The sequence below is a fragment of the Anabrus simplex genome, chromosome 3 (genome assembly GCF_040414725.1).
Source record: "Anabrus simplex isolate iqAnaSimp1 chromosome 3, ASM4041472v1, whole genome shotgun sequence".
Lineage (NCBI taxonomy): Eukaryota > Metazoa > Arthropoda > Insecta > Orthoptera > Tettigoniidae > Anabrus > Anabrus simplex.
In genome coordinates, this window is record NC_090267.1 from 278555610 (window position 1) to 278574049 (window position 18440).

The 18440-nt window shown below is 41.1% G+C and overlaps 1 protein-coding gene across 2 annotated transcripts in view; it reads left to right on the plus strand.

Moving 5' to 3' along the window:
- LOC136867224 (kelch-like protein 5) overlaps window positions 1–18440 on the plus strand; it is a 213783-nt gene that overhangs the window by 138179 nt on the left and 57164 nt on the right. For both annotated transcript variants that reach the window (XM_067144361.2, XM_067144362.2), the window contains exons 6-8: window positions 1861–1977; window positions 2064–2159; window positions 10778–10967. In XM_067144361.2, the coding sequence (XP_067000462.1) occupies window positions 1861–1977; window positions 2064–2159; window positions 10778–10967 (403 nt within the window). The remainder of the gene's footprint in view (window positions 1–1860; window positions 1978–2063; window positions 2160–10777; window positions 10968–18440) is intronic.

The following is an 18440-nucleotide window of genomic DNA, read 5'->3' on the forward strand; positions in this document are numbered from 1 at the left end:
ATTTAATTCACCACGAAAGCTCATATTAGGGTGGTTTGAATAAACACACACACACACACACACACACAGACCGTCTGCTGGCCATTGTAACAGGAGTCCGTAACTACGACATGTTGCCTGAAGCGAAGCTGGCTTACAACAACCCCAGTACTAGCGGCTTATATCAGGGCGCGCTGTGGAAAAACAGTAGAGTCAAGTGGCGCGCTAACTAATACCAACTTCATAACAACAAAGCTCCACAGAATATCCAATGGTGATGGATCAGCCCACCGTTATATTACAATTTACACCAATAAGAACCTTAAATGTACAACGATTAGTTATCGCAGAGTTGCGTTCAGTTGGGCAAGGTTAAACAATAGTTTCCTTTAACCTTTTCTTTTAAATTCCACACGAACGGATTTCTGGTGTAGCGGTAATTCCACATAGTCCTCGTAATTATACCGTTACAGTTCTTAACTATGCGTTCTCAGATGGCTGGAACAATTATAGAACCAGAAGCTCTGCTATAGTGCTGGCACATCAAATCTACCAAAGTTCATTGTTGTAGAACCTGGCAGTCTTTCTTCTCTGATTTTCTCATTCATATTTACTTTCTCTATTAATGGACTTGTGCCTTCACTTGCTTTTGTTCAAATTGTTGTGGGTCTTCATGGACAGCACATCAGCTGATTAGATGCTACATACTCCCTGTTGACAATAACAGTTTGGTACTACTTCATATTATTGTTTGGATAATCCTTGTACCATTTTTGATATCCTCCCTGATTGCAAAGTCCATCCTTTAAATGAGAATTGATCACTTGCTTTGGGAGGCAAGTATAAGGCATTTGGGTGATGTGGCTGGCCCATCAAAGTTGATGTTTGATTCAGCCTCAGTGCTTATGATATTGGCCTCTTCAAAGATATGAATGGCGCGCGGCTGTGAGCTTGCATCCGGGAGATAGTAGGTTCGAATCCCGCTATCGGCAGCCCTGAAGATGGTTTTCCGTGGTTTCCCATTTTCACACCAGGCAAATGCTGGGGCTGTACCTTAATTAAGGCCACGGCCGCTTCCTTCCAACTCCTAGGCCTTTCCTATCCCATCGTCACCATAAGACCTATCTGTGTCGGTGCGACGTAAAAGCCCCTAGCAAAAAAAAAAAGAAAAAAAAAATATGAATGGTTGCTCAATAGTCTTGCAATTATTTAATCAAAATTCACAAGTATTAGAGAATTACCTGCAAACAAATTAGGCAGGTGTATAATGAAAGTTATTGGAATTCCTTCTTTAAATAAGCACTAATGTAAGTATAAAATCAGATCGGAGGTCAATGAAGGTGGAGTATTGGACAAACATTATTATGTACTGTGACTGTTTAAATGTGTGATGAATAAGAGTGAAGTGTGGATCACTTGTGGAGAGATCTGTTTGAAATTGTTATAAACAATATTAATTTTAAAAATGACCATCTTTCAGAAATCTAGAATAGTAATTTTGGCCAGCTGTTATGAATATTCTCCTGAATGCTGCACCTCCCAGACTTTTGAGTTTTAATTTTGTGAAGGATGGCATGTGTAGATGAATATAGTATTTATTTAACGTTCTGTGGATTAATTGCTCCTGAAACAGCCTTTCAAAAATGTAAGACATGTAAGTAAAATAATGAGCCAAGTGCTAAAATTCTAAATTTTGTAGTTATAAAGATACAAGTACTTGTGGATTAGAAAATTGTCTGTGACTAAGGAAAATGCTCATCAAACCTTGGTCTAGATAAAACAGATTATGTTTCTGCAAATTGATTGAAACAAAAGCCCTCTCTGTCACTTGGTTTTAGAAATGTACAGTTTCTTTATAAATATTGTTTGCTTTTGTTACAGGAGCATTTCATGGATGTTATTCACAATCAAGAATTCTTAATGCTCCCAGCTGAGGAAGTTGCTAAACTTCTTGCTTCTGATGACCTTAATGTGCCTTCTGAAGAACTGATCTTCCAAGTGAGTACTTTCTTATGATATAATACTATAAAAGTACTATATATGTCCTTAAATATTCTAATATGATGTTAATTTCCTTATTTTAGGCGTTAATGGCGTGGGTAAATCACGATCTTCCTGGGAGAAAGAAGGATATTAGTACTTTGCTGAGCCTAGTGAAGCTGCCTCTTCTATCACCATCGGTGCGTATTCAAACATGTTAAGATAGGATTACTAAGTTCACCACAAAACTCGGAAGTCTCAGCAGCGAGGCTAGCAAAATTTTAAAATCCCATATTTTTGTGAATATCTTAAGAATAATACAAAATTAGAGTGAATCTCATTGCTTTTCTTAAATGTAATTGAGCTTCTCAAATGGACAGGAACATCTTGCAGTCAATCCTGTGATGTACTGTATGTTGAATTCTTCTTTAACTGTCTACAGCCTTTTAACAATAGGTTGTTGAGAATTTTTTTTGTGTCTGTGGCCATAATGCAATGACAAAGTCTTATCAGTGTAAGTTGTGCCAGGGACGGAGCGGTGCGGAGCGGACCAATTGTTGTGACGTCATCACCTGGTTGTACTGCGTAAACTACCGAGTGAATGTACTGTACCGACATGTTTAAACACGTTATTGGTACGACAGCATAAAGGTATTTCACCCATCTATCCAATGCCCTTTTCTCACAACATAACTGTTTTGCTGAATTCAGCAATGTTGTTTCCTGCTAGAGAAGCCGATCTGCTCATTTCATCCCTGTGATGCCTCTTGATATTATCCCAAGAATTTGTTATGTCACCCGTCGTGTGAATGCGGCTGCAAAATTTGCATTTTGCTAATTTTGATCATCAGTAATTTTAAAGAACTGCCAAGCTTTTGTGGCATTTCTGGTACAAATTTCTGTAAAAATTTATTAAAATTACTTTAACGATGGATGAAGCTGTATGCATAAACTGGCTTCGGTGGTGGGGTCATGTGAGGCGAATGGAGGAGGATAGGTCACCTAGGAGAATAATGGACTCTGTTATGGAGGGTAAGAGAAGTAGAGGTAGACCAAGACGACGATGGTTGGATTCGGTTTCTAACGATTTAAAGATAAGAGGTATAGAACTAAATAAGGCCACAACACTAGTTGCAAATCGAGGATTGTGACGACGTTTAGAAAAATTCACAGAGGCTTGCAGACTGAATGCTGAAAGGCATAACAGTCTATAATGATAATGTATGTATGTATGTATGTATGTATGTATGTATGTATGTATGTAAATATTCTAAACACATGAAGACCATCTAACAATGGAATTAAATATTAAACCAATACCACAATTATTATCTAACATACTTTTCATTATCTACAAAACACAACAAGCAGAGGAAATCAGACTCAAATTTGATAAACACAGATTGAATACAGGTCCAGTACTATTACAAGGGGAGGCCACAACATTCGGAACATGGAAAATCTCCAGATTTTGTACACATTTAGTAGTTCATTAGAACAACATAATGTGCAAGTAGTAAAGCGTACTACTTAGGCATTCTCAAGAAAATCACAAGAGAAATCTTCGTATTGAATATGTACCGTGCGTTTCGATCATAAGCATGAGATGGCAGATGGCAGTGGTCGAGTGGTTAGCGTTAAAGTTCCATAATCGCTGGATCGCTAAATCGAGTCCTGCTCATTTTTTTTTTTTTTTTTTTTTTACACTGGTCATATTCTTTCATATATATCACAATTCAAAGGTAATATAATGAAAAGAATACATGTATTTGCATGAACTTTTATTGAATTTCCAATGTTATTTGCCTGTTTACTAATTTTTATCAGTATAAAAAACTAGCTGATGTACCCGTGCTTCGCTACGGGTTTCTCAGAAAGACTGGCTTTGTGGCTTTCCTAACTGAAGTCAACATAGGTCATTACAAAAACGTCAATAGGAAAATAACGATTAAAAGCAATGTGATCATATAAAATACTCAATCAAATGAAAAACCGCACATTTTCCCACTTTTAACAAATAGTACTACGGTGCCGATCTAACAGTCCCAAGTTCCAGAGCTGGAATGACCATTGAACAGCCGTGAACACTCCTCTTCCATTATTCTGTTAAATATGCACACTGCTCATTCCAATCAGTGCCTCAGAGTAGGGATTGAATAGCTCGAATGCTATGATGAACCAGTGTGTTATGTACCAGTGGTATCAGAAAATGTATGAACCAGAGGAATGGCATGCTAAAGAAGAAAGCTATCTAACTCCCCAGCTACTTCCCGCCAATATTCAGGCAGGCTGTTACAATCGGTACAACCGGGCGAGTTGGCCGTGAAGTTAGGGGCACACAGCTGTGAGCTTGCATCTGGGAGATAGTGGATTCGAACCCCACTATTGGCAGCCCTGAGGATGGTATTCCGTAGTTTCACACCAGGCAAATGCTGGGGCTGTACCTTAATTAAGGCCAAGACCGCTTCCTTCACACTTCTAGCCTTTTCCTATCCCGTCGTCGCCATAAGACCTATCTGTCTCAGTGCAACATAAGGAAAATTTTTAAAAATTCTCGGTATGCAGCAGTAATCCTATCTATTGGAGATGAGTGGCAACAGAAGACACAAAGCACATCACAACAAACAATGGTCAATGTAATGTTACTGTTGATAAAATTTATGAGCTTTCGATATTGTAGGCCTTCACATTTAGTTTTCTTTCGACTCTGTGATAGCAGGGTGTCTTATAAAATTGTTTATAGCGTTCACTGTAGTTCCTTATTCTCCAACTTTACATACCGGTTTTCAGTAAATCCTGTTTATCCATTTTCTCGTGACTCGGCGCTTATATGGACTTATAACAAAAATCCAAATTCATGAATATCTCTGTGATCATAGTCGGTACGGTAACAATGTATGTGCATAAATGATCAGAAATTTAACAGTGTATAACTTTAGTTATGTAGTATTTATCGATACGACCACTAATAATATACTTATTTGGGAATTAAATTTTAGGCCTTCCCCTAAACTACCATTTCACTCAACGTGAATAAAATTATTTATGGCTTAGATTTTAGCAACTTATTTCCCAACTTTGCATACCGATTTTCATTAAGATAGGACCACTAATAACATAAATATTTGAGAATTCCATTTTATGCCTTCCCCTAAACTATAATTTTTCTCAGCATGAATACAATTACTTATGGCCTAGATTGCAGCGACTTATTCCCTGACTTCACCTACCAATTTTCGTTAAGATATGACCATTAATAACATAAATATATAAGAATTAAATTTTAGGCCTCCCCCTAAACTACCATTTCAGTCAGCGTGAATAAAATTATTTATGGCCTAGATTATAGCGATTTATTATCCGACTTCGTAAACCAATTTTCATGAAATTCTCTTCAGCCGTTTTCTTGTGATGCGCGTGCTCCATACAGACAGACAGAAATTACGGAAAAGTAAAAAGTGCATTTCCTTGTTACTGTAGACATGACTGATGCATAAATACCATCCTTTTTAAATTCTGACCAATGTACAGACAAAGCTCTTACATTATATATATATAGATATATGTCCGCCTCTGTGGTGTAGTGGTTAGCGTGATTAGCTGCCACCCCTTCGAGGCCCAGGTTTGATTCCCAGCTCTGCGATGAAATTAGAAAAGTGGTACAAGGACTGGAACGAGGTCCACTCAGCCTTAGGAGGTCAACTGAGTAGAGGTGGGTTCGATTCCCACCTCAGCCATCCTGGAAGTGGTTTTCAGTGGTTTCCCACTTCTCCTCCAGGCAAATGCCGGGATGGTACCCAACTTAAGGCCATGACCGCTTCCTTCCCTATTCTTTGTCCATCCCTTCCAATTTTTCCATCCCCCCACAAGACCCCTGTTCAGCATAGCAGGTGAGACCACCTGGGTGAGGTACTGGTCCTCCTTCCAGTTGTATCCACCGACCCAAAGTCTCACGCTCCAGGACCCCGTCCTTGGGGCGTTAGGGGTGGGATTCCTCGTTGAGTCCGAGAGGAAAAACCAACCCTGGAGGGTTAACACATTAAGAAAGAAAGAAAGAAGGCAAAAAATATATTACAAATTATCAACAAGTAAACAACCAAAATCATAACGTTTTCCTGAAAATGTATGCCTGTCATGATTTGCAAAATCCCTCATACCTGACAGTGAAATCAGGTAAGGTACAGGGAAATACACCTGGACGCTTTGACCTAAGATATATATATATGGTATAATAATATATGAAAGAGTCCGCCTCTGTGGTGTAGTGGTTAGCATGATTAGCTGCTGAGGCCCGGGTTCGATTACCGGCTCTGCCATGAAATTTGAAAAGTGGTACAAGGGCTCGAACGGGGTTCACTCAGCCTCTGGAGATCAACTGAGTAGAGGGAGGGTTCGATTCCCACGTCTGCCATCCTCGAAGTGGTTTTCCATAGTTTCCCACTTCTCCTCCAGGCAAATGGTGGGATGGTACTTAAGGCCACGGCTGCTTCCTTCAACCTTCCTTGTCTAACCCTTCCATTCTTTCCATCCTCCCACAAGGCCCCTGTTCAGCATAGCAGGAGAGGCTGCCTGGGCAAGGTGCTGGTTCTCCTCCCCAGTTGTATCACTCCAACCCGAAGTCTCACGCTCCAGGACGCTGCCCTTGTGGCAGTAGAGGTGGGTTCCCTCACTGAGTCCGAGGAATAAATGGACCCTGGAGAGTAAACAGATTTTTTTTTTTTTTTTTTTTGCTAGGGGCTTTACGTCGCACCGACACAGATAGGTCTTATGGCGACGATGGGATGGGAAAGGCCTAGGAGTTGGAAGGAAGCGGCCGTGGCCTTAATTAAGGTACAGCCCCAGCATTTACCTGGTGTGAAAATGGGAAACCACGGAAAAGTAAACAGATTAAGAAAGATATATGAAAAAATATGACTAGTGTTGAAAAAGAAAACGATCTGGCGATTACGGAACTTGAACGCTAACAACTAGACTGCCGCCATCTCGTGCTCATGATCGCAAAAACTTCTCTTGCTATTTTCTCGAGAACGCCTAAGTATTCACCTTACTACTTGCACATAATGTTGTCCTAATGGACTAATAAAAGTGTACAAAGTTTGAAGATAATCCGTGATCTGAACGTTGTGGCCTCCCCTTGTTAAACATGTGTTATGCGCTACACTGTACTCTGGTCCTCTGCAAGTACTTGCAGTTGTAAGCGGATGGGATCGGTGGTGTACTCTACAGCTACAACCTAATTACTCACTCCCCTCCCAGCTCTAAGTATAAGTAATAATCCATACAAGAGTGGATTCTTCACAGATCTTTTCTGTTCTTGCTGATGAAGACTTAATGTTGAATATATTTATGTCATCCTACTCCATATTGTATGTGCCGGTATTAGGTTTACCAGATGTCCTCCTTTTCCCAGACATCAAAAGATGTGTTCTAGAAGAATTTTGATGATACGGACAGTGCATCTTTTAGACTTTAAAAAAATGCAAAATAGTAACTTGCCCTTTATATTAGTAGTTGCAGCACTGTTTGTCCCTCTAATTTCTACATAACAATCACATGATCTAGTTTTTGTAGCTCTATTAATTTTCAGAGTCGACTGCACTGTGCTATGCTTCTATCTCACTATTTGTCTGTCGGTTTTAGGTTATACACTAGTTTGGTTAAACACTGGATATTCATTGTTTGAGGCAGTGATATCTTAAGTAATGTGAGAGTATCTATTTGTTGCATATTTTTGAAAAGTGTTCATGGCTCAGGAATAGAACTATTGTTTTATGTAGAGAATTATTGTAAAATCAACCCTTAAGGATTAAAATATGGTCATCATTATCATTAAAAACATTCTATTTTTAAAAGAATCCTTTCTTCTTGATAAGGCACAACATCCACTTCGACACCATATTTTTTGTAGGGTGGTCATGTGGTAGCCCTAGTTACTACTATCCTTACCATAGCTAGTCACTTTTCCCTTCTATTATTTCCTTTCAATTTTCACTTTGCTTTTTATGCTGGTAATATGGAATTTTGGTATTGTAATGTGCATGCCCATTTATTTTGTTAAGAAGGAAGTCATATTTTTCAGTGTTGACTTAGTTAATGTAACTTTAAAGCTTTTCAGTTTGTCAAAAACACTAATTATAATGCTATAAGATACCTGCAAAACAGTACTCACTATTAAGCAAAGTAGGACATGTTTCGTTCTACAAGAACATTGTCAGATCCTATCAAATCACTTTAAATCATGCGTATATATGTACACTACTGTTTATGTTGCATAATCTTGTCGATGATTGAGAGTTGGTGATATTATGAGCACATAGTAACAAATAATGATCGTACTTTCTATAAGATGACGGTTGAATACTACTAGTTAGCTGTTGTAAATATCTATATATAAATGTTTCTAGGTTTAGTTTAAATTTGGTTATTATTTTAGGAAATTATTGTTATTTTAGGTGTGTTTGTTGTGTATATTGTTTTATTGAATCATCAATAATTGGGCAAATAACCTATTGGTGATAAATATATCTATTCATCTATGTGTTATTACTTGTTCATAATATCAGCAACTCTCAATCATTGACAAGTTTATGCAACGTAAACAATATTATAAATATATCGTATTTACTTGTGTATTAGACCCCCTCTGGCTTTTCAAGATGAAAATGAAAAAATAAATCTTGCATACAAGACCCCCAATGTAATTAGTCAGAGAAGAACAACAATACCACCTTACTGCAACTCTGATGACATCACACAAATTTGTGAGTACGCGTAGTTCATCTGTCAACCCAAGCAATGAAAATTCGTCAAAGTTATGCAGTACATGTGTGTTTCGTAGTTAAGAAATGTCCACCTCCGTAGCGAAGGTCTACTGCAGCTCTGATGATGTCACACAAATAGGTGAATAGTTTCTTGTCTGACCCGCACATTGCAAGCATGCACCAGTCATGCTAATTGTCTGTGTTTTGTAGTTAAGAATGTCCGCCAGCATAATGGTTAGCACAGTTAGCTGTCATTCTCTGGAGCCTGAGTTTGATTCCCGGTACCGTACTGCCAGAGATGTATAAATGGCAGGAAGGTTGATATGCGGTAAAAATGGTACATGCAACTCCCCTCCATTGGAAGCTTGTCTAAAAAAGAGCTGCACCACCTCAGGATGAGGAAATGAGTTTACTTCAATTCAGAAATATTCACGATGGTTGCTATTAATACAGCAGATGAGATCATTAACAAAGTGATCATTTAATATCTCATAAATTGGACCAATATAGGTATTTTTGGGAGACAAGTAAGTTTGACCGTGATAAAAACAATCCAGTCATAATGATTATTTTACTCGCCAGCGTACGTAACAAATAATAATGTTTATGTTACGTCCCCACTTTTTTATTTTTGGAAATGCCAAACAAAACAATTAAAAAATGGAGACAACGAACGTACAAAATTAAACTTTATGATAATAAACGCATTACTGCCACACCTGTAGATATCCATAAATGCGGCAAAATTTTCTGTTATTTATTTTTATTCTTCTGACACTATCTGGGCACTTGATAGCATATGTAACCTAAACAATGTGGTCTCTCTTATCTCATTTGCGGCTGTTTAGGTAAATCCTGATGTGATAAATGTAGAGAATAAGCATGAAATATACTTCAAAATAAGGGTCTGGCTTTCAACAGGCACAGTTATCCAAAAGAAGTTTCCAGTCACTATGTATTACATTTGGAAGTACAACTCGTAACATACCCTAGTTATCAGCTGGTGGTTTGGCACGCTTTCTACAGCACGGCTTTATTTGGAAGGAGTGGCTTATGCTACACGTACACCAACTGGGAATATTAGAGACCATCTCCAGAAACCATTTGGGAATAGATTGGATTCTGTAGTCGCGAACGAAGCTATTCATGAAAGTTTCAAAAAGATGGGACCTCGAATGCTCTCGATTGCACTGCATGGCTGACGAGATGGCAATGAAGATGACATCATTTGGAATGATGACACGCCGGTAGCAGGAAAGTTGACGGCCCAAGATGAGAATTCAAATGAAAGCAGTTATCAGGTTTACTGAGGTTTACTGTGTGGTAGGCCGGCTGCTCAACTGACAGGGACAAATGACTGGCCATTAAGTTGTTTTGTATCAATATTACATAATATGATAATACGATACCCTTATCCCTTTTCTGTACGGGGTTGAGTATGAAGTGAGACTAATCTTCATAGTGAGTTTTTATGACCGTATGCCCTTCCTGACATCAACCTCATCAGAGCAATTAATGAGATGAAACGAATGATGTGATATGAGTAACTAAAACTGACTACATTTACTTCATATGTAGGCGTACAAGTAGTGTTCACCATTTTTTTTTTTCATTTAGAAATACTGCCTTCCAATGAAAATAGCCAGTATAATTCAAATACATTCATAAGTGTGTTAAAGAATAATGTAGAATGTTTACATGTACAATTTATAGCTTTTCATAGCCTAGAAGTCATGTATTCACTGCACAAAATTTGAGGTTATCGCATATTGGACCCCCTTTAATTTTTTGCCTCTAAAAAGTGGGGAAAAAAGGGTCTAATGTGCGAGATATGCATGATTTAAAGTGATTTGATAGTCTGAAGATGTCCTTGTAGAAAGAAACATGGCAGTCTTTGTTTAATAGTGTGTAATTTTTTACAGGTATATTATAGTGTTATATGTGTTATAATGAGTGTTTTCAACAGACTGAAAGCTTAAAAGTTACATGCACATTTATTCATTTATTTAAAATTTGAAAAGCAGTCAATATTCATCTAGAGTATCTTATGTTTTCAGTTCATTGCAGATCATATTGAAACAAATCCATTGTTTAGAGAAGAAAGACTGTGCCAGGAATTGATCATGGAAGCTCTGAAGTATCATTTACTCCCCGAACGCCGTCCTATGCTGCAGTCGGCTCGCACACGACCTCGGAAGGCTACTGTTGGATTCATGTTTGCTGTGGGTGGAATGGATGCTAACAAAGGTACAATTGTAATGCAGCAGGTTACTAGGGTTCTTAAAACTGAAATCACTATTTAGGAGAGGTATTGTGTTTTACTTTCCACCAAATTTATTAAGCTAGTATTTACAGTTATTTACAAGTTCACTTGAGTTTGAGTTTTCTACTTGATACAGATTTTTACTCATGGATATGATTGAACACACAACTGTATGGCATGTTGAACTCCTGCTCTCCAATACGGCTTCTCAAGTACAGTTCATTTCATAGCTGACTGAATACCACATAATCAAGACCAAGTTGGTTCACTGCAGTACTTGCTGACACACAGACTCAGATGATTTGTCAGGACCTTCTCGAAACTCATGAGTGTAAGACTGACAATCATTCCCCAGTTCTGTTCTTTATATAAGCCTGCAAGAGATCTCATTGTTTCCATTTACAGATCATTCTGAGAGTTTTCTTCATTGTTATCCAGCTTCTTCTTAGGAGCTTCATTATCATGAGCCTCAACAATTTGCTGACAGTATTATTTTGCTCGCTGTTAGCCCACACACATTTTTACCTCTCTCCATGGATAAATGGTTAGCGTGCTGGCCTTTGGTCCAGAGGGTCCAGGTTTGATTCCCAGCCGGGTTGGGGATTTTAACCGTCATTGGTTAATTCCTATGGCTTGGGGCTTGGGTGTGTGTGCCGTCTTCATCATTAGAATTCATCTCAGGTAGGGCTTCATTCTCATAGAATCGAGCTCGATAGCTGCAGTCGCTTAATTGCGGCCATATCCAGTATTCGGGAGATAGTGGGTTCGAATCCCACTGTCGGCAGCCCTGAAGATGGTTTTTCGTGGTTTCCCATTTTCACACCAGGCAAATTCTGGGGCTGAACCTTAATTAAGGCGACGGCCGCTTCCTTCCCACTCCTAGCCCTTTCCTGTCCATCGTCGCTGTAAGACCTATCTGTGTCGGTGCGATGTAAAGCAACTTGCATTCTCATAGACGCGCAGGTCGCCTATACAGCATCAACTCGAATGACCTGCACCAGGCCTCTTCGGAGGCCACACACCAATATTATTGTTGCCTCTTACCAGCATCATAGATTTCAACCGAACCCCTGGACTCACAGCCTTCATTGTTTTCACTGCCATGCTTCGATGACCAGGCAATGCCTCTGGGCCAGGATTTTTAAAGGAAGAAACACTTTAAAGCTGAAATTTTTAATAATACTGTACAAAATTGTCTAAAAATACACTAAAAAATGATCAGCACACATGGAATGGTCTCTGATAACACTCTAGATGTGCTTGAGCTCATGATTGAAGCAGGACACAACATGATGTCCAACACTACATTCACCACTCGTGAATATTGGTTCCTTTCCCTCTCTCTTGTAGTAGTTTGACTGCGTGCCGAGACCAGGCACGATGATGGGATTATGTTTTGATACAAAATGACTTCCTTCCTTGACTTTGAAGCAGGTTGGTGGAATTTTTCCAGGATCTGGTGGGTGAGCACCAGATAAAAATCTGCTAAAAGTAGTTTCGTCCCTGTTTGTACTATTTACAAAGAATGGGCATTGAGCAGTATGAAGTAGTGGTGGGATATTAGATTCATTTAACTGAATAGATTAATTTGATTCCGTTCACGTTACTGAATCGATACAGTGATCCAATTCACGGCACATTAGAGTCACGGTTCCAATTATATCTGTGTAGTGTGAACAAATATGACAGCAGCAACAGCATTCATTGCTTGCAACTGCCATCTGGTCTTCATTCTAAGAACTGCTTTCCTGTGCATCATCCAGCTTTCAGATTAAGAGTTTTCCTGAAGCCACCTCTTCACAACAAGTGACAACTCCATGAAATACCGTATTTACTCTTGTATTAGACCCCCTCGTGGATTAGACCCTCCCTGGCATGAAAAAAATAAATCTCGCATACAAGACCCCCCAATGTAATTCGTTGGAGAATGACAGTTCTGCATTGAAGCGGATACAAGCTTTACTGCAGCTCTGATGACATCACACAATTTGTGAATAGTTTTGTCCGTATGACCCATGCAATGAAAATACGCATCAGTCATGCGGTATATCTGTGTTTTTTAGTTAAAAAATGCCCGCCCCTGTAGCGTGTGCCTGCTGCAGCTCTGCTGACATCGCACAAATAGGTGAATAATTTGATGTATCCACAATGGCGCCCACAAAATGCTGTCAACTTGCATACACATATTTCCAATTTACAATTATTTACAATTATTTACAAATTAAACACTCATAACCTTAATCACTGTATCACAGATAAAACACTTCACTCTGAGACATCAACAAGCCGCCATTTTAACAATTGCTTATCGCAGCACATAGAGATTACAACCTTGAAACACAGTTGAAACAGATGATTACAGACTACCTACATTGGCGTGTCAGCTTAACCACGACGCGTGTTCACCAGTGAAACTCCTAAACAATAACTCTTCTCTCCCATCAAAACCACCTCTTTATATACATTACCACAACATGGTTATAATGTACAGAATATTCTACCATCATCTCGTCTGATCTAGAGCCATTCTGGATGTTACAGTGTGTTTTGTTTCACAATTCTGTAGCGGATTAGACACCATATACAGGTAATAATAAATTATATAATCTTAATTTACAGGTTTTTACATTAACTGAACTCATTTAAATATTTATGTACAGCACGTTTCATGACATAACCTCACAAACAACGAGATTGTATCGTATGTACACATGATGTAATAATAATATAATAATAATGATAATTCGAGCTCGATACTTGCATTATTTACCCATGGGTCAGAGAATATTGTTTTCAAGTTATATCCGTTTATCACACTTGCGTCAATATCCCCCCTATAACTTGAAACAATTTCCACACTCTGTCACACTCATCAACTTTGCTTTGGTCGTAGATTGTATCTTCTTTCTTCCTCAATGTCGCTGTCCTCTTGACTAGCTTGTGTGGTGTCGGGGTTCGGGGTTGCCTCGCTGCCAGCCTATTCCCTGATGCTAGTCTATTCTCATCACGATGACCAGATGGTGCTGTGCCATTAATAGCCTCTCCTCCAGGCTTACTCTGTATGAGCAGCGGTTGGGTGACTTGCCGCAACTCTGATGCGTGGACCTTGACAGGAGGGTTGGTCTTTAGTAAGTAAACCCCATGGCCCAGCTGTTTATCCACCTCGATGGGACCAACCCACTTAGATGCAAGACCTGTGTCAAACCCTCCAATCTTATTATTGAATTGGTGGTTATGTCGCAGTACTTGTTGGCCTGGTAAGATGATGTGGGTCTCTTCGACGTCTTGAGCCTTGGCCTGGGTAAGGGAACTCTTCTCGGCCAAAGCTTGCTTCTCCTTGATGTTCTGTTTCTGCTGCTCTGCCACTCTACCAGGGAAACAGCTGCATCATCTTAACCAGAAGTGGGTGGTAGACGAATCTCCCAATCCCCGGTGCCGTATAGCTGTCAACCAAGTAACAGCTCCGCCGGGGAATGACCGGTGACACGGTTGATGCATCGTCGCAGGGCAAAGAGTGACCGGTATCTGACGGTCTCACAGTCGATGTTATTTGTCTATCAGATGGAGCGGTAGTATCCTTTTCAGCTCCTGGTTTCGTCATTCTGTTGGCTTGGCCCTTGTGTTTTAGACAGGGGTGGTTCAGTGCTCCACACCCCATTCTGTCATCATTTGCTGCCATTTCCTCGATGTGAACTGAGTCTCGTTGTCTGACAGAATGCACTATGGATAACCGTAGCGGCTGAATACCTTGTCTTGCAGCCGGCTGGTGATGCGTCCCGTTGTGGCTTCAGGTATCAGAAAGACCTCAATCCATCTTGTGAAGAAGTCGGTGATTACTAGGAGTCCTTTTTTACCCCGTGGTGTTCTAGGGTAAGGACCCATCATAGTCCATGGCTATGACCTCCCACGGGCATTGTGGCCGTCTTCCTCGTTGGCTGGAATCTGCCTGTAGCACCCCTTCACGTGGTCCAGGATGTCTTTCCGCATGTTGACCCAGAAGAATCTTCGTGGGATAGACTGATGTGTCTCTTTGCCTCCTGGAAGTCCGGCTTCAGTACTGCCATGGAACTTCTCGAGGATGTCCATCGTGTGCTGTCTGGGGATCACTACTACTGCAGGCATGTCGGAGAGGTCGACCTGTACATTTAGTCCTCTGTCAACCCGGAAGTTCTTGTAGCACATCTTGAATTCCCTCAGGAAGAGTTGACTATAGATGTTCTGTCTCCTAATCCACTGTGTCATGGTCCTACAGGGCTTGTCTTGTTCCTGCCACTGTTTGATCACTCCCAGATCAATTTCCTTCTTGATGGTCATAAGGACAGGTTCCTTAGGCTCACTCTGGTGTTTTCGTGGGAACTCGCTCTCGACAATGGTGCTCCTAGCTTCAGGTTCCATCGCCGGGTGCCTAGATAAGCTGTTTGCTCCTATGTTCGTCGGTCCTTGGACGTGACACACCACATCGAAATCAAATTCTGCGATTAACAGAGCCCATCGCATCAATTTAGATTTAGAGCCAGAGACCGAGTTTAACCATTTGAGAGCGGCGTTATCGGTGTAGAGCTGGAACTTCCCTCCATGTAGCCTCTGAATTTGCCCATGGCCCACACCATGGCTAAGGCTTTCCTTCTCGGCAGTGCAGTAGCCTTGTTCGGTAGGAGATAGCTTCCTGCTGGCATACTCGATGATGTCCCTTCCGCCGTCACTCCTCTGCTGGAATAACACTGCTCCTAAGCCGGAGTCGCTGGCATCCATCTGCAGGCACATCCTCCGTTGAGGGTCGGGATGGGCTAGACCAGGAGCATTGCATAACGCAGCCTTAATGCCTTGGAATGCTGCCTCTTCCTTGCTGATCCATCAGAACAGGTGGTTGTTATGGAGTAGATCATTTTCTTCAAAGTGTGGCACGAAGCTGCTATACCATCCACACGTACTTGTCGCAAGGTCTGCAGGCATTCAGCTTCTTTGATAGCTCAATTCTTCTCTGGTTGCCTTTCTAAGCCTTCAGAGGTTAGGACATGGCCAAGATATTCTGCGCGGGACTGGGCGAAGTGGCACTTCTCCAGTTGGCAAGTCAGTCTCTGAATCTTCAGTCAGTTCAGCACTTTCCTCAGATGTACAGGGTGGGGCAGAGTGGGCTCCCTGATTTGATGGGTTAACTGTATAAAAACCATACAAGATTATTACAAAAGCTTTTTATTTCTGAAATCTACATACAATGCCATTTTTTTTTCATTTGGTTCTAAAAATGATATCGTCCAGGTGACGACCTTGACGAGTGACGCACATATTCAGCCGTTCAATAAAGTTTTCAAAAACTCTGTGCAGCATATCTGGCGTTATTCCAGCGATGACATCAGCAATTGCTTCCTTAAGGGCTTCCACGGTCCTTGGTTGAACTTTATAAACCTCAGATTTGAGATAACCCCAAAGAAAATAATCACATGGCCTTAAATCGGGGGATCGAGGGGGCCATGAAACATCCCCTCGTAATGAGATCACGCGGCCGGGAAACTGTTCTTGCAGAAGTTGGCGAGAGCGACGGGCGGTATGAGCCGTGGCACCATCCTGTTGAAACCAAAAGGCTTCCATTTCCATTTACTCACCATACTTTTCCATTTTGGGGAAGAAAAAGTTCTCCAACATCTCACAATAGCGCACAGCGTTCACAGTAACGGTTGCATCTTCGGATTCAAAAAAGTAGGGGACAATAATGCCTATGGAGGACACAGCACACCACACAGTCACTTTTGGTGAATGAAGAGGTCTTTGGTGAAGATTGCGTGGGTTTTCAGCTGCCCAGTAAAGAAAATTTTGCTACCAAACCGCCTACGAAATGCCCTCTGCGTCGCCACCACACTATCGTTATTTTTAAAAAACGTTTCGACTACAAAACTACAAAACCACGATGCTCGCCAGTCCACGGCATGGTGACTACTAAAATGGCGTCTTTCCCCCCACCAAATGCTACTACTCCCACTCCGCTTACTCACGTGCACGCTCTTCAGCGATTTATTGAAACTAGGGAGTCCACTCTGCCCCACCCTGTACAAGGTGTTCCTGAAAATTCTTACTATGAATTAAAATGTCGCCGAGATACACTTGGCAAAAACCTCCAACATATCCTGATAATACCTTATCCATCAGTCACATGAAGGTGGCAGGAGCATTCTTCAATCCAAAGGGCATTACTGCAAACTGGTACAATCCTCTCGGTGTCATGAAGGCGGTCAGTGGTCTAGAACTTTCCTCGACCTCCACTTGCCAGTATGCGTAGCTGAGATCCAGCGTGCTGAAAATCCTAGACCCACTTACTTGTTTCAGCGGATCTTTCAGGTCAGGCATGGGGTAGGCATCACTGACGGTCTTCTCGTTCAACCTGCAGTAGTCCACACATAGTCGATAATCCCCATTCTTCTTCTTCTCCTTCTTCTTCTTCTTATTCTTCTTCTTCTTATTCTTATTCTTCTTCTTCTTCTTCTTCTTCTTCTTCTTCTTCTTCTTCTTCTTCTTCTTCTTCTTCTTCTTCTTCTTCTTCTTCTTCTTCTTCTTTAGGACAATGGGTGAAGCCCAACAGGATGTAGAGGGTTCGATGAGACCTTGCCCTTCCATCTCTTGAATCTTCTGGATGGCAAAATTGCGCTTATCCGGATTGATTGGATATGGACGTTGCTCGACGGGTGAGGAAGCGCTGCATTCAATGGTGTGCATTACCATGGTAGTCCATCCTATTTTATTGGTGATGACTTCCGGTAAGTCCTTTAAGGCATGTCTCGGCTCCTCTTCTTCACTCAGTCAAATATGTGTTAACTAGATATCTCCCAGGTCTACGTGAACTTCCGTATCCTTGCGAGTCCGGAGGTTTCCATCGCACCAGGCGACCCTCAGACGTATGTCTTTTCCCCAAAAGACTTCATGAGCTGCATAGTCTGGAATCACCTTGTATTCCACTAGAAAGTCATGACCTAATATGATGTCAGGTATCAGGTTCTGGATCACTGCAACATCGATTACAACAGTCATGCTCATACATTTAGCAGTTAGGTTAATCTGTCCTTGGATGGAATAGGTTACCCCGTCCATTGCTCCCACTACCCTTCCGAGGTGGTGAAATTTTATAAGTGGTAGTAATTGGCAACAGTCCCGTTGACGAATGAATGGCTTGCTTGGCTGTCGAGTTTGGCTGAAAAATTCTCGTTGCCAATCCTTAAGATGATAGCTGGGTGGGGTTGGCCTATTCTACTCACTATATGACCAGTTCCTCTCCTACTTGACCAGGGTTGCTTATCTGTCAGGTCTTGAGACGCATTCCTGTTCCCGGTCCCATCCCCCCTCAATCCAGAATGGGCCGGGCCTAGTTTTCCGACGTCAAGGCTGGGCACTTGTTCTTCAGGTGTCCCATTCTTCCACACTGGTAGCACATCCTAACTGCACTGGGCTCTTCCGTAGCTTTGCTCTTG